At 43.4% G+C, this 22,725-nt stretch overlaps 2 protein-coding genes, 1 long non-coding RNA gene and 1 other non-coding gene across 5 annotated transcripts; 3 read left to right on the top strand and 1 right to left on the bottom strand.

Annotated features, from left to right (window-relative positions):
- The first annotated feature begins 4,130 nt into the window (after window positions 1-4,130).
- LOC121054975 (formin-like protein 5) lies at window positions 4,131-5,313 on the top strand. Its single transcript, XM_040526259.1, has one exon. The coding sequence runs from the start codon at window positions 4,194-4,196 to the stop codon at window positions 4,764-4,766; it is 573 nt and encodes a 190-aa protein (XP_040382193.1). The 5' UTR covers window positions 4,131-4,193; the 3' UTR covers window positions 4,767-5,313.
- A 756-nt stretch (window positions 5,314-6,069) lies between these two features.
- LOC107304595 lies at window positions 6,070-9,034 on the bottom strand. Of its 2 annotated transcripts, none has more exons than XR_001550670.2 (5): window positions 8,500-9,034; window positions 8,088-8,334; window positions 7,216-7,995; window positions 6,619-7,131; window positions 6,070-6,437 (listed from the first exon to the last, which is right to left on the bottom strand). It is a non-coding gene; the product is annotated as an uncharacterized LOC107304595 (long non-coding RNA). The 2 variants fall into 2 exon arrangements; XR_001550669.2 differs by having other exon boundaries at window positions 6,619-7,128.
- An 8,029-nt stretch (window positions 9,035-17,063) lies between these two features.
- LOC102717731 lies at window positions 17,064-19,523 on the top strand. The gene is made up of 2 exons (XM_040526510.1): window positions 17,064-19,059; window positions 19,163-19,523. Exons 1-2 carry the CDS (start codon window positions 17,372-17,374, stop codon window positions 19,278-19,280), a joined length of 1,806 nt encoding a protein of 601 aa, XP_040382444.1. The 5' UTR covers window positions 17,064-17,371; the 3' UTR covers window positions 19,281-19,523.
- A 1,963-nt stretch (window positions 19,524-21,486) lies between these two features.
- TRNAG-UCC lies at window positions 21,487-21,558 on the top strand. The gene has a single exon. It is a non-coding gene; the product is annotated as a tRNA-Gly (tRNA).
- Window positions 21,559-22,725: the final 1,167 nt, after the last annotated feature.

Raw genomic sequence — 22,725 nt, 5'->3', positions numbered from 1 at the left:
AGGCTACGCCCTGCTATTTCTTGTAAGCATAGTTAAACCCCAGCGTTACGTCCACCCTTCTGGGTAGACGTAGCAGGCAAGGGGAGGAATGGCATGCATCGACAAGCCAAAAAGCTATGATCGAACATGAAGGGATGCAGAAGGACCTTTCTTCCTCTAGGAGATTTGGTAGGGAAAAGTGAGCGGGTGGGAGAGGGTCGATGAACGTGGAGGATGAATCGGGAAGCCATGGTCGACGTGGTTGGACCAAAACCTTTCTTCATCGAGCTCCACTGGGTGATAAGTAACTAGGCGGGGTGAGGGGCTCTAGATGTCAGCGACCTATGTCTAATATAATGCTCTTTTCTAGACATGTCACCACAATGGTTGTAGTGTATAGTGACAATTATGACAGTTGGCATATACACGTGGATTGACGGAAGTGGTATGACAAAAAAAAAATTGGTAGCCTCAATGGCAATATAGGAAAGACTTATTAATTGAGTTTCTATTTTTTTGAAAGATGTGTGATTTCGATGGTAAAGAGTGAATATTTTTGGTAGTAGGCTAGTAGCAGTGTAGTGCAGTCCACTAACACGAAACCACTGATTGATTTAGCTTGATACTCAATTAAAGTGGGTTTTGTCTCTGGGGCACTCTCTGAGTCTCATCAGCCATCAGTATGCTGTTGCCGTTCTCGATCGCCCTTCAGTCTTTCGCTAACCTTTTTGACCGGCCGGGCAGGGCTGTTGCTGTAACCTTCCCTCCGCCCATCACCTCACGTGCGAAGATCTCCTCTCCTCGCCGGCAGCGGTATCCTCGTCATCGATCATTCATGGACACGACAGGTAGCAGCCAAGTCTAGCTACAGCGTTTTCATCAAACGATGTATGAATAATGGAAAGTAAAGGCTAGATTCCAACCTTTACTACCGTCGTCTTCTTGCAAAGTTGGTGTTGGATTCGCACGAGTGGTGGAGTTGATAGCGAATTCTGTATCATGGATCTCGTGGGGACAGTGGTTTCTACACTGTACTGACGCTGCAAAATTGGAGTGTTTTTGCAACACGTAGCATAATTGACTGACGCCCGGAGACTACCAGATCGTCGCCCGATCGTATGAACGACCGGTGCAGCATCTCTGTCTGCCGTTGCAGCCAGTGGGCTCGTTCGCGAGCGACCGTAGGGGTTGTACTAAACCGTACACCGTAAACGAAAAATTTCATTACTATATGATTAATTAAGTATAACTAAATGTAAAAAATAAATTAATATGATTTTTTAAAACAACTTTCATATAAATTTGTTTAGCAAAATACGTATAATTTAATTGTTTGGGAAACATACATATGCATTAGCCCTCACCGCCACTCGCGAACGAGCCCATTGTTTATCTTTTATATGAAAAAAAGACAAATAATATATTTATAAATAAAAAATAATTATAAGTAAAATTATTATATATATATTTTTAGCGATCTAAAGATCAAGGTTAGAAAATAAACTTCGATGGAAACCCTCGAAATCAACTCTAAATTTAAGACTAAAAATTTATATTTTACCTTACAAGCAGAGAAAAAGATGAAATGCTATTTTCCCAATCACAAGAGATCTTAAACCCTCGTTTTTTGGGTTCTGCTTATGTTTATGATTCAAAATTTAAATTTTAATATTAAATTTAGAGTTAATTTTATGATTTTTTTCATTATAGTTTATTTCTTAGTATTGACCGCTAATATAAAAAACACACATATATAATTTTTCGTCTGTACACATATCATTTGATTTTTTTTTTCAAAAAAGTCAAACAATCACTCACTTAATGTCGGGTTAAATCATCATCAGATACCTAGGTAGGTACGGCTTGAATTCACCCAAAACTTCCAATTTTTCCTGCAAACTCCAAGGCATAATAATAATGAAAAAAAAAACATCAGAGTAGCCTCTGCCCTCCGGCTTCACACAGGAATCAGGAACCTAATATTTTGAATGAAGAGCGTAATGAAATCGAGAGCAACAACAACAGCTCAATACCTCAAACCGAGAATCAAGTCGTGCAGCGTGTGTGTGCACATGTAAGTACCTGTTGCAATTGTGGGTGACCATCGTACTAAGAGAAGAAAAACGAGGCAGTTTGTGTGGTCTGGATGCCGAGCCCTGGGCTGGCTTGTTATAGCTCGCTAGGTTAATGAGCCAGTAGATGAGTTTGGCTCAGCTCGTTAGCTAACTCGAGCTAGCTTATTCGGCTCGCGAGCCACAATATTTACATAGATTTTTTTACTGTAAATTTACAATGATCATAAAAATATAAATATTAAAAATATAATATAAATTTAAGTCATATATGAAAATACAATCTAAATTTTATTTCATGCCTTCATATTTTCATGATCAAGATTGCTTAAATTATAAGTATCAAACATAAAATAATCTAGAATATTTTTTTGATGCAGCTCGTTTAGCTCACGGGCCATCTTGAGCTTCGTTATCCGAAACGAGCTAGAACAATAGCTTGGTTCGTTAAGAAATTGAGCCGAGTCATTGTCAATCTGTCATGCATGCAGACCTTCAAGCAGCTAAGGGAAGGTATAAACCTCTAGGTTCTCCTTTGGGGGAAGGATGCCCCCCCCCCCCCCCCCCCCAACTAAACGCACGCTAGGAAAAGCAAGCAAGGAAAAGCAGGAGAGGACTCGTCGAAGGAGAGACGGTGGCAATGCCAACATGCCATGCCTACCCCGACACGCGAACATGCATGGCAAAAGGCTGCAGCGGATGCGAGCGCGCGCGCGCCCCTCGCCCACCCGCTGCTTTTGTCCCGTTTTTTCCCTTGCTTTTCCGCCCCCGGCGCGCGCAGCGCAAACGGCAGTGCAGGTGCAGCCTTTCGTCGTCTATGGTTTGCCCTGCCCGGTGCTGCGTTTTGTGTGGCTGCGTGCTGCGTGCCATCGAGCTCTCCCGTGCCCACGCCCGTTTGACCGCTGGCTTTGAAACTCTTCGGGAACAAATGGGTCCACAAATCACTGCCTCCAATATAACTGTTTACTGAGATTAATTTTTTAAGCCCCTTGCGGGGTGTATATTAAAATTAGGAGAACATAGGTTTAATTATAGGAAAAGTTACAAGACTGTAGTTGTAATTTTGCTAAATTATAGATATGTCATTATGACCCATATGTCATTGACTCACGTATACTTCACATGTTATTGAGATACCAGTGATATATTTTTAACTTTACAAAATCATAATGACACGGTTGTAAATCTCAGAGTAACGTCCTCTCCAAGATGCCTGATATAAACACTCATCCTACATGGTCACCAGCATTCTCTTCATGAGTGGTCATTAGGGCAGTTAGACTGCGTGCACCACAGACGTGCCAGTGGGCCGCTTCTTCGATGACGTGGTTCACTGTCCCTGTTTACTGAGATTATGAGTGGTTGGATAAAGTTATGATTAGGTGAGAAGAGAACGTATGAACAATGATTGTGAATATTGGTATAAATGTCTTAAAGATGACATGGTCTTTAAAATATATGTTTAAGTTATTTTTTATTATAATATATGAAAAACAAATATTTATTTTTATTAAAGCACTTAGTTAGACTCATCTATCCTACATGTTAATTTAACTTCAACCCTATCTAAAACAGTAGAGATTAGTCCTGCTAGTAATGAATTGAGGATCTACGAGCAGAAATTCATGGAAACAAGGTGATCAATGGCATCAATGGCTAGGCCAAGAATGAAGAATGAATTGTCACTTTCTAGCTTGCAACAAAATGAGACCGGTCGTACAACTCATCGACACTCTTACTCTATGGCCGTGTTCGTTCACCCTTTTTAATATCTAACCTCCTCTTTTTTCACATGCATACTTCCCGAACTGCTAAACAATATATTTTTTATAAAAATTTTCTATAGGAAAGTTGTTTTTAAAAATCATATTAATCTATTTTATATTTTTTAAATATTAATAATTAATTAATCATATTTTAATCTATTAATACGTTTTTCGTGCCTGATAACTACCCTACCTCCCGCTCCAAACGAACGCAACCTATGAGCCTCTAGTGATTACAAACCAAGGAAATAAAAACAAGGCAATGTCAAATGAGCTTCTCCATTGCTTCTTGTCCGCTTCTCTGATTCTCTCCTCTATATAAAAAAGCGGGCTTGGCGCTGCGTGGCTTTAACTGCCCCCACTTCTCCCGCCATAAATGGCCACCTCGTCGTCTTCCCATCCCGCTCCGCCGCCGCAGGACCACGCCGGCGGCGAGCGGCGGCCGCAGCAGCAGCAGCACCACCCGCTCCTCGCGGCCGCCGCCGCAGCCTCCCTCCTCGCCTTCCTCTACCTCCCGCGGCCGCTCCTCCGGCTGCTCCTCTCCCCGGCCTCCCTCTCCTCCCTCCTCGTCCTCCTCTCCCTCCTCCGCCTCGGCTCCCCGCCGCCTCCCGCCGTCACCCCTCCTCCACCACCGGAGCGACCCGTCCCGGAGGTCGCCCCTACTCCACCGTCGCCGCCGCCGCCTCCCGAGCTCCCGAGCGTGTTCGTGGAGACGGAGTTCGCGTCGTGGGCGGCGAAAGGGCGCGCCCTGGAGGTGATCCACGAGGAGTTCGAGGCGGAGTGGGGGCCGGAGGAGATGGGCCTCACGTGGACCTCCGACTCCGACTCCGACAGCTACAGCGGCAGCGACGACGACGTCGACTACCGCTGCGACGACGGCGACGGGATGATCGAGATCGAGCTGGAGGAGGACAACCTCATCGAGATCGACATCTCCAAGTGCCGGTGATGGATTGCCTGCCTATTTTGCCCGGACAATCTCTATAAGTTCTTTTTCTTCTTTTTCCTAGCTTGGGGATTTCTTCGGTCCTTGGGGTTTGGTAATTTGGTTTCTGACAACAAAGAAAAGGTTTGCTGATTCGGCGTGTGAATTGGAGTTCTTGGATTCCTCTAGTTAATTAGACGGCTTGCATTACTGGATTTCTGCAATGTACATATAGGATGGGCGAGATACCGAGTGAGAAGAAAAAAAGGGTTTGTTTGGTTCATCTAAGATGATGATCTGTTGATAACTTTCAGAGAAGTTCAGATCCTACTTCACTAGTACTTCTTGTGCTATGCTCCATATTATTCACTTGAATCAAGTCTTGATTGTATTTGTCCCCATTTATCTGTGAAACCAAGCACTCTGGTCTATAGTCCATGATGAAATCTTTTTGTCCCATTGGACATTACAAACTTTACATGGATTGCATCTCCTTTTTTAATCTAGTATAAGAAAGTTGTAATGACTGCAACACATTGATGGAGTGATGCTGTTGTAATTGTTCGGAATCTTGGTGGCGCTGCCTCGATCCAATCTGGCGCAAAAGAGCCCCGGAAATTATTCGCGACTGATTGCACTATGTGGTAGCCTACTGGTAGGTGGTTGGATTGGCGTGGAGGTTGGTTTGACACATTGGCTTCAGACTTCGTAGCAAGCACCACTGCACCAATGCCACAGCCGTCAACCTACCTAGCAGTTAGTGCATGGCTGAATGCTGCTTCTGCAGAGTCCAGCTTGTGAATTTGAACAGGAATTTTTGTTTCCCAGCTTGCACTTATACTGCCGCAAAATACTGCAATTTGACATCATATCTTCTTTTCCGTGGTGAATTTGATGTAAATTTTAGCTAAAAACAGACTTCATCTAATTGTCTGCACTGCACCAGTTCAGACTTCACTTCAGATTTGCGTTGCCTTGATGCGCTGGTTTTGTGGAAGAGTCCCAACTCTCAAGCAAACCGAACGGACAGCTAAAGATCAAGCGCCGTCCCTGTCAAGCCGCACATGACCATGCCATGCTTCGATTCAGCGACATTCTGGCCTCGACGGCGTCCAAAATTCAGATATTTGTTTTGGCAGCATATTTGCACAGAATTTCCTACGTACATCAGCTGTACATTATCCCTGTGTCACACTTAACTGAGTTCTCGAGTCACCGACTGCATAAGGGTACTGCCAGCGGAAGAAACTATAACAGTTTTTACAATATAGGATACCGCACAAGAAACTACTACTTCCCAACTCATGGTTTCTATAGCATTGTCCATACAAAAGATAAATTAAATGCAGCACAAAAAAGACAGATCAATTGTGGCAACTATTTCTGCAATCAATTTGTGCATAGAACACACGCTATCAAGCTGGCAAAGAAACAACAAAGTTCTTTCGGTCCAACACACTTTCAAGAACCAAATATTACCATATAGCAATTCCAGAACCACACATTAACTGATAATAGTAATCTGGAGATGAAGATAACAGGTAGCACATATAGTTCATACAGAATAGTTCATTATATATAAAATAATAAGGTGGCATCATCCATCATCTCTCATGCATGAAGTTGATGTCCATATCATGTCAGGTAGGTTGCACATGTACTCCAAAAGCCATCAGTTTTTCCATCTTGAATCATCTGCAAGGAAAAAACAAACAGTGGTCAGATGATTTTTCAAAAAATAACATTACTTAGTGCAATGGAAAAGGATGAATTGCAAACAAACAGAAAAAAATTGAAGAACAAAGATGAACAGCATGAGCTGTGAGCACGACTTAGCAATATTTTCACACTAAACCAAATCAGATTGAAGATATACCTAATTATTTTGCCTATTTGAATTCCTAAATCTTTGCCAGATATGATCAATCAAATCGGATTGAAGTTGTTTGTGCGCTCGGTGATCATGTAAGGCGACATTTCTGCTAAGTATGTCTTTCATCTCTGGGTTTTCTCCATGAGAGATTGTAGCTTCTTGAACAGTATATGTGGTGGCTTCCTCATTCAAATCAAGTGGAACCTGCTCTATGTCCTTCTCATCTTCAATTATCATGTTGTGGAGGATTATACAAGCAAGCATAATATTTTCAAGATCCCCTTGCTCATATAGACGTGCTGGTCGATGCAAAAATACAAAAGCGAGACTGCAAAATGCCAAAGGCGCATTCGATATCCTTTCTTGCACCTTCTTGCTTTTCTGCAAAAAGTTTATGTTTATCTGACTGTGGTTCATGTATAGACTTCACGAAAACAGGCCACTCTGGATATATGCCATCAGCTAGGTAGTAAGCAATATTATACTTCTGGACTTCAAGTTATACTTCATAACCTGCTGTCACAAAAAAAATTAAACTTTAACAAATAAGGCAAACCTCATGCCCTTCAGTAATTGTCACAATAAGTACTTAGGAATTACCTTAACTATCTGGAGCAAATAAGGCCAACCTCATACCCTCGAGTGTTTTCTCCCTCTCAGCCAAAGCATGAGCATTCAGATTAGTTGTCGGTGCTAACAACAACTCTATAAGTGTCTAGCATTTTACACTTAAGTTGGTTTTCTGCTGTCTTCTCATTCAACCTAGCAGCTTCAACCTTACTATTTGCCAATTTTTCTTGTGTCTCTGACATCTTCTCACGGTCCTTCCTAGCCAATGTGCTTACTTCAATGAATTTGTCTAGCTTCTCACTAATAGCTGAATATGCTTCAGGTGTCTTCTTATTTCCATAGCGCTCGTCCTTAGCCTTCTTATGCCCAATAGGACGAACAGTAAGCTTATCTTTCAAATTCACCACTGTAGCTGGGCTATTAGTTGCACCCTTATTCTTCTCTTTTTCCTGTTCTATTTTCTTCACATGTGCAGACCACTTCCTTTCACCTCGCACAACATTCCATATGTGCTTCAGCATGAAATCCTTACCATTATTACTAGAAGCATACATCTTTTCAGCAATTTCCTTCAATTGGTCATCACTCACACCACTACTGTACACTTTGTTGGTTTGTACCCAACAACCATGGAACTCAGTTACGGGTTTTTTTAACACGATCCCAATGGATTTTGAGCTGGTTCCTATTTCTCCTACGACAAACCTCTGTGGTTTTGTTGTATTCTTCATGAACATCCGCGCAGTACTGATCTGACGGAATATCAGTTCCATCAACTGGGTCCTTTGAGTTATGCACCCAAGCAGAAGCCTACATTTCAAAAACAACAGCTCAGAGTTTAACGAAGCATAATTCGCCAACAGTCCAAACACAAAGTTTACAGGCTAAGAAAGGTTGCTTACCAATCTAATGTCCTCTTCTTTCATCCAGTTCAATCGCTTCTCAGTCCTACCATCTTCGATAGTTTCATCTGCATCAACATCGATTGTTTTTTTCTCTTTTCTATTGCTTTCAATTGGCAAGGTTCTTTTCAAACTTGGAGCAGTTGGAGAAATTGTACTGCTGCTTGTTATATTGCCAACTAAATGGAAATTTTCTGGACTACAGTTTGACTGGAGGAAATTGGTAAAACCACTTGCTGGGTATGTCCTAAAAAAATAAAAAGAGATGTTCAAAGCCTTGAATATTTACTGTTGGGTAACATCCTAAAAATTGGTAACACATTTAACTATAAAAATCCAGTGATTAACATTCAGCACAGTTAGAAAAATGAAACCTAGATCAGACACACTGTAACTTGTTAAGTAAACATACCCTTCATTGGTGGAGCCCATCAGAGAGGAACTTGTCCAGAGTTTGGTGGGGATGTAGTTGCAGCCATGGCGGCAGGATTAACGGCAGCCGAAGTGGATCCATGAGCAGGAACGGCGGGAGCACCGGTGACCGAAGCAGATCGGACAGTGACGGCGGCAGGAGCACCCCCGCCTCGCCTGGAACTTGAGGGCGGCCGAAGTGGATTCATGGAACTGGAGACTTGAAGATTTGGGATGGAGCTAGGATGGGTCGTAGGGGGATGATGCTATGTTATGGAACTAGGATGGATTGGAGCATGGACAGGCGCGAGAGAGGGAAGGGCGAGCGCGCCATCTGTGCGAGAGGAAATCGAAAGCAGGAGCGCGCGCGGGAAATCGGACGCGGGCACGGCGTCGCGCGGGAGCGCGCTTGCGCGAGGAAAAGTAGAGCCGGGAGCACGCAAGAGCGGAGGCGGGAACGAGCAGGAACGGAAGCGGTTGCGCGCCATCTTCGTGCGACGGCGACGCCGCACTCAATCTCGCCCAAATCCTATGGAAACTACTGGAGTCTCCCCAACGGGATTTTGTTGGTTTCTTGCTGCCTCGTTTCTTTCGTCGACCCAGTTCCATGAAGAGGAAATCGTTTCCTTGATTTAGACTATCTCTCTTCCTTAATTGCCCTGCCACGTTAGCAAAAAAACTGAGCTGTCAAGCTAATTAATATACATAGAAACTATCATAAATACTCCATCGGGAGTGCCCTAAACAGCGTCCTCTTGTCAAGTACTACTGCTACTTGCATCATGGACTTTCACAGTGATTTGTGCAGAAAGTGGAGTGCGAAAGTGAGAATGGAACATGGCAGTGAGCTTGCAGCTGGGTGGTCCGTGGTCAGGTCAGGCCCACCGTCTATGGAACAGTTTGCAGTAGTTGCTTCAGAGATTGGGCCTCCATGTCAGTCAGGTTTTGGCCCATGAGATCTACTAGTTCTCTTGGAAAGGAGGTGGAGCATGTGGTTTAACTGGAGCAACACTGCATAGGTAGTAGTGTGATTGGTGTGTCATCGTTTGGGGTTTCAGGCTTGTCAGCCCATTGCTGGGTAGTACCAGTACTAGCCTAGTACTATACTGAGATGCTTTACAAAAAAGTACTCTCTTCAATTTTTTTATACGACGTATTTTTAGTTCACGTTTGACCATTCGTCTTATTTAAAAAAAATTATATAATTATTAATTATTTTGTTGTAATATGATTTATTATTATAGAAACTTTAATTATGCATTATAATTTTGCATATTTGGATATAAATTTTGAATAAAACGAATGGTCAAACGTGATTCTAAAAGTCAACGGTGTCATAGATAAAAATATGGAGGGAGTAGTTTCTAATCTACTGCACTGATGACTGAATTTGTCATCGTTGAGCTTGTACTGTTTGGCCCATGAACTCTACCATGTGAGCTGTGACACTATCAGACTTTAGAGAGCAAATTGAGCAATGTCTGTATATTTGTTCCATTTTCAGCAGAGATTTTGAGAACCTTTTGTTCCCAATTTCCATCATCATTTCCCACGTAAGTTGTCATAAGTCTCATGTGTGTCGTCGGGCTTAGAGGAAATCAACGGGGTTTCTTGATGAACATGGGAAGGGCGATCTCGGTGGAGAGTCGACGGCGTCGAAGTCGTCCATGGCCTTGCCGGCGTGTCAGTGTTGGTCGCTGGCAGCGGTGGCCCGGTGGAACATGCCGCGTCGAGCGGGCAGCCGGCGTAGCAGAGACTGTGGAAGTCCTCGGTTATTGCTGTGCCCGTGGCTCTGCGACGTCAGGTTGGATGGGCCGTCAGTTTTGTCTCGTTTGCTTTACTGCAATTTTTGTCGCGGTTCTGCACTGACAAGTCTAGAATAATTCTAGCATTGATGTATTCTGAATTTTGTTAGTGTGTCTAAGCGCTGCAAGAGATTAGAGTTGATCACTTGATCATGCATGGCTTAGTTAATTATGGTAAACAGTTATCATAGCCAGCTTCGGTGCCATGGCAGGAACTCGTCTTCAGAACAAATTCTTGCGGTTTTCGTAGCACCATCCGAACTGAATTGAGTTTAGAAATAATGGTCTGCGCCAGCAACAAGGATGCAGGGATTCTTCAGAAAGTTGCAGCGCGTCTACATTCTTGCCTGTGTGTTTATGAGCTGCGATTCTCTCCGTGCATGTGCACTTAATTGTCTCATGTGAATCCATGTTTGTTTTTCTCTGAACAAGCAATTGCTTGCATCAGGACATGTTTAGCCATTTCTAAATTTCCAGCCTAATGTTTTCTGATTGATGATCGGTACTTTCAAACCTAAATAATGTTATTGGCTTCAGCCATTTGTCTCTCGCTTTCTTTGGTGCATATCAATCGTGTGTTGGGATTGAAGCATGGCATGTGAAATAGCCTTGATGAAACAACTTAATCATTTTTCTATTACCAAATGTACAACAGTTTATTGCCAGGTACTTGATTGAACCCTTTGGGTTCACATCGATGTCCCTATGATGTTGTGAAGAACTCAGCAAAACAGCCAACTAAAGTTGATTTAAAACTCATATATATAACCCTGCTTATAGTGCACGGTAGCATCACTTGGACCCGAAAAGTCCTGTGCAAAATTAATATTGTTCTTAGAACAGTGTTGCCTAGGTTTCATCAATTTCGAATCTCGATTATTCAATCTTCTCCATAATATTGCTTCATGATCTGCCATGTTGTCACCAAAAATATTCTCTCTTTTTTTCAACAGCAATAAAAAAAAGTAATAACTACGAGCATTCTACAAAAAAAACATCAAAAAAAGGGAAGCCTTTAGAAATGGTCATGATAATTGGAGGAAAAGAAAAGTATCCACGTGGTTTATTGTGGTAGGACTTATGGCTTTGTTTGATCAATATAACGTCCCCATCTTTTCGCTTTTGCTTGCTTATAACCTAAATTTTAAAATTTTAACCTTAAATTTAGAGTTAATTTTGAGGTTTTCATCATAGTTTATTTTTCAGGTTTGTCTTTTAGACCGCTAAGAATACATATATGAAAATTTTTATTCAAAAAATATTTTTTGTTTACAAATATATCATTTAGACAATCAACGCTAAATTGTTGCTCAGATCTTGACCAAGCGCGAGCTTCCCAAGCTCTATTATACTCGTTCTGTCACAACATAAGTTTATTTTTTATCCATCCCATAGATATCAATACAAAAGGGGAAAAAACTAGAATTTCATCAACTTTATCAAATCCCAATACAATTGTCTCCTACATTTTCTAGTTCAAGTGCACTTGTTCTCTACTTTCATAAATTTAAATGCAACGGATGTTAAAACAATAAACATGTTTTTGGACAAAGAAGTGGGATAAAGATAATCTTATTTTTGGACAGAGAAAATACTTGTTAGATAATTGTAAAAAAAAATCTTTGAAACAATAGCAAAAACAAACCCAATTTCTAGTTGCGCTATTGTTTCGGGGTTAGAAAAGTTTCACGGTTATAACCGATCACTTTGTTTCGTATTTGCAACAAGTGATCAGTTATATGAATTGCGAGCGTAAGTTCTACGGAATGCTATTGCACAAGTGTTATTCTTCTATTGCACAAGTGTTATTCTTCCCTTTTTGCTATTGCCGTTAGTTAACCTCCTAAACCCCTATAAAAAAAAGGTTCATTTTACCATTCGCAGTGTAATATCTGCCTAGAGAATACTTTATATATTTTAGGGGTAAAAATGAACTTTGGTGCATGGTGTTAATGGAGGTCACTAATTTCTAACAGTCGACTGACAATGATGTTTCAAAAAAGGAAGAAAAATGCATGTATGACATTTCTTAAAACTTACATTTGCCAATGGCAATTTGCTTGTCAATGGTATCATAGAATTTCTCTAGAAATAATCTAGACCTTCACTTTTTATTTCTTCATTCTGATTGATGATATGTTTGTACTACCAGCTCAATATATTACTGGCAGTGGATTCAAGTGAGGGTCTGAAGGAAGACTTGTAAATTGACCACTTAGATCATTTGTACCATCATTTCTGCTGGTAGTAGAATGCTATGCAGAGATACTATCCATAAAAGTACTCACTTGGCCAATCCTTGATGAGTCTATTTAAGTCTACAATACTTAGCTTGCACTAGCAACACTATCGAAAAATTGGATAGAGTGCTAATAAGTAGAGTACTTTAAGATGGTTCATAGTCCATTGGTTCGAAAGATTAATGGTTAATTGAATCATGAAGCCAAGGACAATCTACGACAACTCAAGCATGTATGCATGCATGCATGATGGATCGATGGTTGGTGGCGGTTTGCTTTCAGTTGGTTAAATGAAGCTAACAAACCCTCCCCATAAGTTCTCGAATAATGTTTCTGCTAAACTTCAGCAGTACTGGCCCAACCATGTCGATCTGTCTCTTGGCTTTTCATGGTGAAAGGCAACTACCACACAATCTTACTAAGATGGGAAAAGTAATGTAAAGATCAGATTTGAGTACACCCTTGCTGTTACTTTGGATGACATGCCTATTTCTTAACCTACTCTTGAGTAATTAATAGGGACCATCATCAACTGTCAAGTTTGTCCTTCCTAAGACCAGTCTCAATGCATGTTTTATGAAAATGTCATGCATATTAAATAGTATGTCATATCAGTAAAATTGTTGACTTGACAGTGTCATTAAATGAGAGAGTTTCATGAGATGAGAGATATGAAACTCATCGGACTCGGTTACATAGTTTACAATATTGATAACTATGCTATGAAACTATACATTGAGACTGGCCTAATCATGTTTGTTTCAGCATTAACTGCATTGCACCTGGAGACATTTACTAGCAGTGTTATGACAAAAACATTGAGCCACTCAAAGCACCTACAGAAGCAGGCCCTAGGTTTGACAATTAGAAGCCAAAATCTTCTCTGATGATCCAAGTCAATGCATTCCAGCAATTCAGCAGGAGATATTGGCTTACAAACTTTATTCTTCTCAAGAAAGTGGAGCCTTTTCTTGTCCATGGACAAACTTTTGATACTGCAGCCTAGTATGACTTGGTGTTTCCTTCTTCTCTCCTTTCTGAACATTAATTTACTAGTAGCACTGGTACTTTGTCACAAGCAACTACCTTTTAATGGGACCAAAAACTTTAGGTGTGCACTTTTGTGAGCCACTAGCTATGATGAGAATTGAAGAGTAAATTCAGCAATCATGTAGCAAGTAAATCACTCTCCTTTCTGCTCCACCTTATACTGCCTGGCCCATTTTGTCCAAAGCATACTGGTATTTGTAGAAGTATTAATCCAAGATTCTGAAGAGAAAAAAAGTGTAGCGCTAGAATGTGATGGTCTTTCTGGTGGTCCTATTCTGAAGTTGCTTTATTTTTCTATGGAGATATGGTCTCTTATCCTTCAGAGGCCAAACATTATATCATTTCAGGCATACGTGACCACTACTATAATTGCAATTGACAGATATATGTATTGATTTTATCACTGGTATTCCTGCATATCTACAGTTTCAGTCATGGGCTCATCGAATCCAACAAGAAGAATCGACTGTGACACTGCAAAATCATGACGAACTGGACTCATTTCTGTTGTCTGATGAATGTCTTGATCACATGGCGCCATTCTGTATTTTTCAGTCCACCAGAGCTTCGGAAATCACAGCGACCTGAGCAAGCATGCATGCATGCATGGAGAATTGGAGACTGAACTGAAACAATAAATAGCTAGCTAGTTATTTGCCTCACATGACCAAAAATATTCTTCAGATCTTCAGAAAGAGGAAAAGCAAGTGCCCTTTTCTTCTCAGCAAGGGCAAGCCTCCTGTGTGCTTCGTGTGATCTTTGTCATGCAAATCTTTATTCTCATCTCTTTTTTTTTTCTTTTCTTCTACCCTCTTTCTTCCTTCACGTCCACCCTATCCATCCTAGCTAAAGTTAGCTTCTCTCGTGAGAGACAGCACAGCTAGCCCCCATGGGAGGTGCAGCCAAATCAAGAGCTCACATGGGCGCCAAAAGGACAAGCTACACCACCCTGATGGATTCCAACGCGAGGCGAGGAGATTGATATATTGTTCTAGAATATATATATGGCACATACAGATCAAACGCATCGATGGATCCTCCAGTCACTTGGCCTCTTTGGCATCGAGTGGCAGCTTCAGGATTCAGAAGTTCAGAAGTTTCAGTGCACATTTGCATGCTTGCTCAGTGGCAGGTTCATGATTCTTGTGAGAGAGGCCTGGGCTCCTGTTGACCTGTGACAGTCTTTGATCTCCTTGCCATCATGCCATTCGGTAATCTCTCGAGGATTAAACTGGATGAACTTGTGCCCTACTTAATTACTAGCTGAATCTGAATTACAACACCCAAGCTGTAATGATGTTACTCTTTTTCTCGTGATCTTACATCCACGGATCAAGCTTTCTGTCAAGTTGTTGTTGACACATGGGAGAATGATTGCAGGGGTATGTCACTTGACTTAAAAACATCAAGTGAACTTCTTACCAGTGGATCTTACATTAGGCTCATGATCATGAAGAGTTCTCTATGGCAGCTTTCTCCATTATCTTATTGTTTATTCTCCCAAAAATCCCCCATTTTGGCATTTGTACTGCTGCTCACCGTAGAAGTGAGCTGCTAAATCTGATTAAATCAGGTTTTGAAGCAAAGCTTAAGTACAAATTTAAGATTTCCTAAGCATTGCATTCCCGGTATTATTACACTATGGATCTTTGAAGCAAAGGATTAGTTGGGTCTTGGTTTCTCCCAGCTCTCCCAACGCAGCCGTAGTACTAGTGACTAGTCGAAGTCTTCGAATTTATTATTCGGTTTATATTTGTTAGTTCCACATTTTACATGTTGGGATCAATGAGACGAAAAAATTACACTTCAACGTTTCTAGATAGTTGAGGACAATGATTTATGAGCAATTTTATGGTGCTTGAGTAGATACTAAGAGATAAAAAAAATTAGTATAAAATTTAATACATTCTAGTACCTTCTCAAGTACTATAAAATTACTCATAGTTTATATATTTGAATTACTAAGTTACAATCCAAACTTAAAACCTCATAGCGGTGGTATCATATTGACTTTGTATACACCATGCTAGAGTTCAAATTCAAGCTTGAAAAAAAATAAACACCAGTTAGCAGGGTAGGCTAACTTAGGAGTACCATGCACTCAAATGAGTAGACGACTTATTACATGGATAACGTAAATTGGGACAACTAGGGGTGGACCTAGCACAGGACATGGGTGTACACCCAATTCCTCTTCCATTGAAACTTCAGTACATGGTATATGTACGTAATAGGTATTTTTTACTATATTTGGGGTATTAAATGGTTATCTCCATGACACCTGTTTTAGCATATAGCCCGGGGCTAACCTACGTCCATCCTTCCCGTGAACAGTACCCCAGATAGATTATTTATTTCTAACTAATTTATATTCATATTAATTACTATGTTAGTCGATAAATTGAGCATCGGTATGTATTATGTACCAGACCCCTAATAATTTTTGTTCCAAGTTCACCACTGTATGTACTAAGCACACGGTAGTAATCAGTGGTCTTTTCCAAAGTTGATCTTTGGGGAAAAGGCTATTGATTTCTATGCTTTGGAATGTTCATATCTAATAGTTACTTTCTCCATTTTAATATATAGTAAGCTAGTATATAATTTAACATCACCTAGTAGACATAGTTTTGTATTATAAGTCTAGACAGTACTATGAAGTGGTATCTAATCATATACTAGGTTACTGTATTTTAGAACAAATGATGCAGTTGATGTATGGTTTGAAGACAATGCCGGGAGACAATACTATGAAATGGTATCTAATCATTTATGAAGTTTTTTTATTAGTCTATATTTAATACTTCAAATTAATGTCCAAACATCCGATGTAACATGGGCTAAAAAGTTTAGCCCTATCTAAACAACCCCTAAAAGTTCTTAGGCCATCCACAATGTATGTTTCATGAATACGATTACCTAGAGTGACATGTCATCTAAAAAGTTTTAAATTAGGATAAAACACCCCTCTCTCAATGCATAGTTTCATTTATTATTGTTTACTAGGTTATATGCAAGACACAAGTTGTCTAGTTAACCGTGTATAGAAGGTTTAATCTCCATGAAACTCATTTCATCTATCTCTTCATTAATATTTTGCCACATCATCAAAAATATTTTCATGACATCCTATTCATTGCTCATAAAACTTTTATTGAGATTGACCTTATTAGCGTTACGACGCTAATATGAACTACTAATTTCTTCTAATACTACTTTTTACCTACCTAAGAAGAACCCCCAACCAATCCTCAAAAATCGTTCTACCACCGCCCATTCATAAATCCTACTCGTAACAACACGCATCGCACTAAAAAACAACCCTGTGGTGACGACACAGCGTGTGTGCGTGTAGCAGTTTTCGGGCGATGTCACGCGATCCGAACCGGCCCCTGTTCCATTCCCCTCGTGGCGCGCTTCTTCTCCTCCCGCACCGCACCAAAAACCGCGCCAATCCCCAGGCCACTCCTCCCCTCCCGTCGTCGTCTTCGTCCTCACTCCACTCGCACGCTGCCTGGCTCTTCTCCCCACATACACACACACTGCACGCCGTGCTGCTCGGTGGGCGCCACCGCCCGCCCACGGCTCCACCTCCATTAACTACCTTCGAGCTCTCCAGTTCACCACCACCTCCCCTCCTCCTTGCAGTTACAGTTATCACACGCCCGCCTTTGCTTATTATACCTCCGCCGCTTCTTGGACTCCTCTTCCTTTCTCCTGATCGCTCAATGCAGAGAGGAAGGATGCGTACGTAGTTGAGGTTGAGGTGGTCGGAGGCATGGGAGAAGAGGCGCGGGAGGCGGCGGCGGCGGCGGCGGGGAGGAGGAAAGAAGGGAAAGAAGCGGAGCAAGATGAGCAGGGGAGGGTGAGGGTCGCGGCGGCGCTCGGCGCCATTAGTGATTTGGTGTCTGCTTCTCTGGCTGCTTCGCTGTTCCCGTTCAAGTGGCAGCTCATCAGGGACAGGCTCAACCGGCTCCACGCCGGCATCGCTGACATCACCGTCGCCGACGCACCCAGCGACGGCGGGGAGAGGCACGAAGCGTTGGTTGGCCTCCTGCGGGCCATCTCGGAGACGGCGAGGGAGGCGTCGGAGCTGGTGCCGAGGAGCCAGGGGAGGCACTACGGGGGCGGGAAGCTGCGGCTGCGCAGCGACCTCGACGTCGTGGCGGCGACGCTCGACGCTCTCGTGGCGCGGATGGACGAGATATACGCGTCGGGCGCGCTGACGCGCGCGCGGGCGCTCGTCGTGTCGAGGCCCGGCGCCGGCGCCAGCCGCGAGGACGTGCGGTTCTACGTGCGCGACCTCTTCGCCAGGCTCAGGGTGGGCGGCGCCGAGATGCGGAGGGAGGCCGCCGCCGCGCTCACCGAGGTGCTGCACGACGACGAGAAGTGCGTTCGCGTCGTCGTGTCCGACGTCGCCGACGGTATCGGCGTTCTCGTCTGGCTGCTCGAGTGCCCGGAGGCTTGCGTCCAGGAGGAGGTCCTCGAGGCCGTCTCGGTGATCGCTGGGTTTGAGGCTTACAGAAGCGACCTTGTCGTCGGTGGCGTCATCGCTCCGGTGATCCGGGTCCTTGACGCTAGGGCCAGACCGGTGGCAAAGGAGCGAGCGGCGCGGTTGCTCTGCAGGCTCACCGAGAACTCGGACAACGCGTGGGCCGTGGCCGCGCACGGCGGCGTCACCGCATTGCTCAACGTCTGCGCTGACTACGGTGCCAGCGGCGGCGAGCTCGTGTGCGCGGCTTGCCGAGTGCTGAGGGGCCTCGTCGGCGTCGATGAGATCAGGAAGTACATGGTTGCCGAGGCCGGTGCGGCGCCGGTGCTCGTGTCGCTCTGTCAGGGCGCCGCTGACGAGGCGGCGCACATGCAGGCGGTGGAGCTCCTCGCCGCCGTCGCCTCCGGCGACAACTCCGCCAGGGAAGTCATGATCCAAGAAGGCGCCGTCGAGTCCCTGGTCTGCGCGCTCGACCCGAGCTCCCCGCGCTCCTCCAAGGCGCGGGAGGTCGCGCTCCGCGCCATCGACGCGCTCTGCTTCTCCTCCCCAGCCTCGGTATCCCGGCTGGTCGGCGCCGGCTTCCTCGACCGCGTCCTCTTCTTTCTCCGCAACGGCGACAGCACGCTGCAGCACTGCGCCCTGAAGGCGGCGCACCGCCTGTGCCACGTCTCGGAGGACACCAAGAAAGCCATGGGCGACGCCGGGTTCATGCCGGAGCTGGTGAGCATCCTCCACGCACCCAAATCCCTCCAGGCGCGGGAGATGGCGGCGGAGGCGCTCTGCGCCATGGTGTCCGTGCACCGCAACCGGAAGCGCTTCGTCCAGGAAGACCGCAACGTGGCGCAGATACTGCAGCTGCTCAGCCCCGACGACGAGAAGCTCTCGCCGGCGAAGCGCTTCTTGCTGTCCACGCTGATGCATCTCAGCGACAGCACTTCCGGCCGCCGGAAGATCATGTCATCGGAGCATGTCAGGTCGCTACCAAATCTCCACGAAACGAACAAATCCTCACCAAATTTTGTCATCTTTTTCAGGATAAAAATCACTGACATCCCCAAATCTCGTTTGAAATGACAGGAATCTCGAGAGGCTTGCAGAGACGAATGTGACAGACGCCAAGAAGATCGTGAAGAAGCTTGGCGGGAGCAAGCTCAGGAACATATTCCATGGCATCTGGACCCTGCAAAAAGCTTGACGACAAGAACCAGCTCACGAATAGTACTACTGTTCTTATGGCTTAAATTAGCTAACACACATGTTCGCCTCATGTTTTTTTTTGTAACTGTGAATGGACGAATCAATCAATCCAGTGTATTCTACAACTCGATCGATGAATTCTTGCTCCTCAGAGAACTCATCACTCATCCTCACCTCAACATCTGTGTATACTAGCTCATCTCATCTGTGTCAAATAAAAGTATAAAATCCATTCAAGAAAGTGATTTCATGCATGCAGTGAATGGCATCTGCATCATCAGTGAGTGCATCACACACATTGTTCCCTTTTGCCTTGTATGTGCATGAGAATATGAGATGATTTCCTGAGCATCTTCCCTGCAATACGATATTATGATGATTTGAGGAGGGCAGGATGGGTCATCAACTCCATTGATGACAGGAAAACCGAAACACTGTAGATGCAAGATGGCGAACTCGATTGATCAGAAGCTTGCACAGCGAATTGCAACTGTAGGGTCGACTCGGTGTTATGATCTGTGTAGTACCACTGGGCACAGTGCCGATGCGTTATGATCGCAATAAGTTGGCCGCTTTCTTCACCCAACATGTGGATGTACTACTTAATTGCATGCTTCTTACTAGCGAAGCCCTTCTGCAGATCGGCGTCTGGCCTTCTTCTCTGACAGAACTCCATTGCCATGCTCCTGAACTGCAGCTTGTTTTCTACATCCCGGTGTGCAGCTGCTGCATCTGCAGTGATCTTCCTCCCTGCCGTACTAGTCTGGTCAAAGGAAGGCAGGTTAAGATTCTTCAGATTCTCTGCCTAATCTTGGAAGTGCAAGCCTGCATTCTGCAAGGCTGACGGAGTCATTTTCTATCGGTTTCCTTTATGCCGGCAAAAGGCAGGGAAACTGACGCAGTGAAGTGAAATATCTTCAGTTTCTCTTCAGAATCTGAACTGTTGTTCCAGGCTTCCAGCATCTATAAATTTGTTGTTGGAGCAACCAATCCTTTGTAGTGGTGTCTTTTTTTTTTTGCGCTGTTCATACTTCGCCTGTCAGGGACTAACTGAACGGATGCAACACGCTTAAGTACTTAATCGTGTCATTAGTATGATCGCTGCATTTCTCGGATCCTGTCCCCCTCTGAACCGAACACGTCAACTAGAAAACTCTGTAATGGCATTCACTTGCTTCAAGTTTCGGACAGGATCGCTCAGCATGACGGACATGAGCCGAGATAGCAGCTGCACAACCTCTTTTATCACATCATCACTAAGAGTTAGTATAATGCCGTGGACTTGTGCTGACAAGCGTACTTAAATTAACAGTTAACAGGCCTCCTCCTGACAGTAGAATTATAGACAAATGAAGCAATGAAACACGGCACATTTATGCAGCCAAGACTCGTTTTTTTTTCCCTTCTTCCTTTTTTTTTTTTTTGACTCTGGCTGGTTTGTTCGTTGGTCATCAGTCAGATGAGCTACCTTTTCAAGCAGACAACACAAAGCAAGCTGTGCCTTTCTTTTATATATGCAGCAATCACTAAGAAAAGCACGAAGGTTTATGGTAAACAAGGTCTGTGACTGTAATACTGGGAACATCCTTGGTGAATGCTAATGGTAAACAAGGCTACATTTGTAGTGCTTTCCATTGCCTCGTCAGTTGGATTGTGGCTTTGGTCCTGATGACAAGCAAGATGTCTCCCAAGGAAACAGAGGGGCCTTTTCTGAAGCAAGCACTGATACGTTTTGTTTAGAACGTCAATGCAGGATTCCTGTATGTGTTTGTGCATATAATATAAGCACAAAAAGATGTTATGTTATGGAAGACCGTGAGATGATTGTTGAGTTAGGTTGCCTACCTCATTATCAAAGTTTTATCTACCGGAGTGTTAATTTTTCTTTTCTTGTCTTCTTCTGTTTATGTGAGACCTCAAGAATAACAACACTAGGATAATACAGAAGTCAGCGGTAGTTGGGCTCAGAAAATCTACTTGTATGGGCGTTTGACCATTTAATGATTTGTGCTGCGGTGTGCAACGACGTAACTGCAAAAGTTTATACTCCCTCCGGATTTTTATTTTATGTTTGACCGTCCGTTTTATCTAAAAAAGTAAATAATTATCGATTATTTTGTTATGATTTGATTTATTACTTTGGTAATACGAATCTAAAAGGGTGATACTAATTTATAATACTGACTGCTTATTTTACTACCAAAGCGTTTGTAGTCCAACGGTTAGGATAATTGCCTTCCAAGCAATAGACCCGGGTTCGACTCCCGGCAAACGCAGCTGTATTTTTTTCCATTTTCCGGCCCATGTGCTCTGGGCTGCGATTTCAACTTCAAACGATGCGTACACATCATCATATGGTTGGGCCCTTTGTTGGGCTACTGAAGATGGGCCTTTTCAGTTTGCATTTTTTTTACCCCTTTTTCTTCATCTCTTTCCCAAGTCATTATCAACTGGAGTATTATAAAGTTGAACTTCCCGTTTAAAGATGCTCATTTTTTTTCTTAATTATGAGTTTCTGTCCATCCTATTCTTCTATGACTAATATTACGTACTATTTCTTATTCTCTTTAGACATTTTCGCCCTGTACATCGCTGGACCGATTCGTAAAGTTTGAAGCTACATTGACATGATCACCTCACGCTCATTCCGTGCATCTTTGCATGTCCCACACAATGACACGAAGTGCATTATGGGCAAGATTTGCAGGTGGCCTAACCACTCACTCACATGGAATCCAATATTCCCATTCACTCGGAGACGGCGAGGAAACCAACCGGTGACAAGCGTTTTTGTTTCAGAACGCGAAATCAATGGTGATATATAGCTGAAAACTGACCAGCCACTACATAGCACCACTAATGAGCATTGTTCGTCAGTTCGTGGCCTTGCTTCGTCGTCCAATGTCCTCTCTACATGTACAAAATGTATGTCGTTCTCGTAATCATGAAGAGGAGAAATTCACGTCATTCTCCAAACACTAACCCTGGCAGGATTCTACATAAACATGATTATGACTAGGAAGGCACTGAATAAGAAAAATTGAAGGAAAAGTAATAATAATTCTGGCTGGGGGCTGTGGGAGGAACCAGCCACAGAATATGGTTATGTAACCAGCCCACAAGGCCCCAACACTTCCCAGAAAATCAAAGGACGTTTAACTGCTCCCAGTGAGTGATTTGTTTAATTTGCACATGTCAATTCTAGTGGATTAACAATCGGGTTTACTACTTATATTCTTCTTGTCTTTTGCTTAATTTGTTCACCTTTACCCTTCACTGGCCAGGGGTCACTGTCCTTGATATGATCAGAATGGAATCTGCTTGACTCGTATCGTCTTCTCCGATCGATCTCCAGCCACACGAGGGCTTTTATCTCTCGCTGGCTGTGATTTTTTGTTAGGTTTTTTTTTTGGTGCGACGCGAGTGACAGAGATATGCACGCA

This window comes from Oryza brachyantha, chromosome 7 (genome assembly GCF_000231095.2).
Source record: "Oryza brachyantha chromosome 7, ObraRS2, whole genome shotgun sequence".
Classification (NCBI taxonomy): domain Eukaryota; kingdom Viridiplantae; phylum Streptophyta; class Magnoliopsida; order Poales; family Poaceae; genus Oryza; species Oryza brachyantha.
This window is presented reverse-complemented; position numbering and strand designations above follow the sequence as displayed.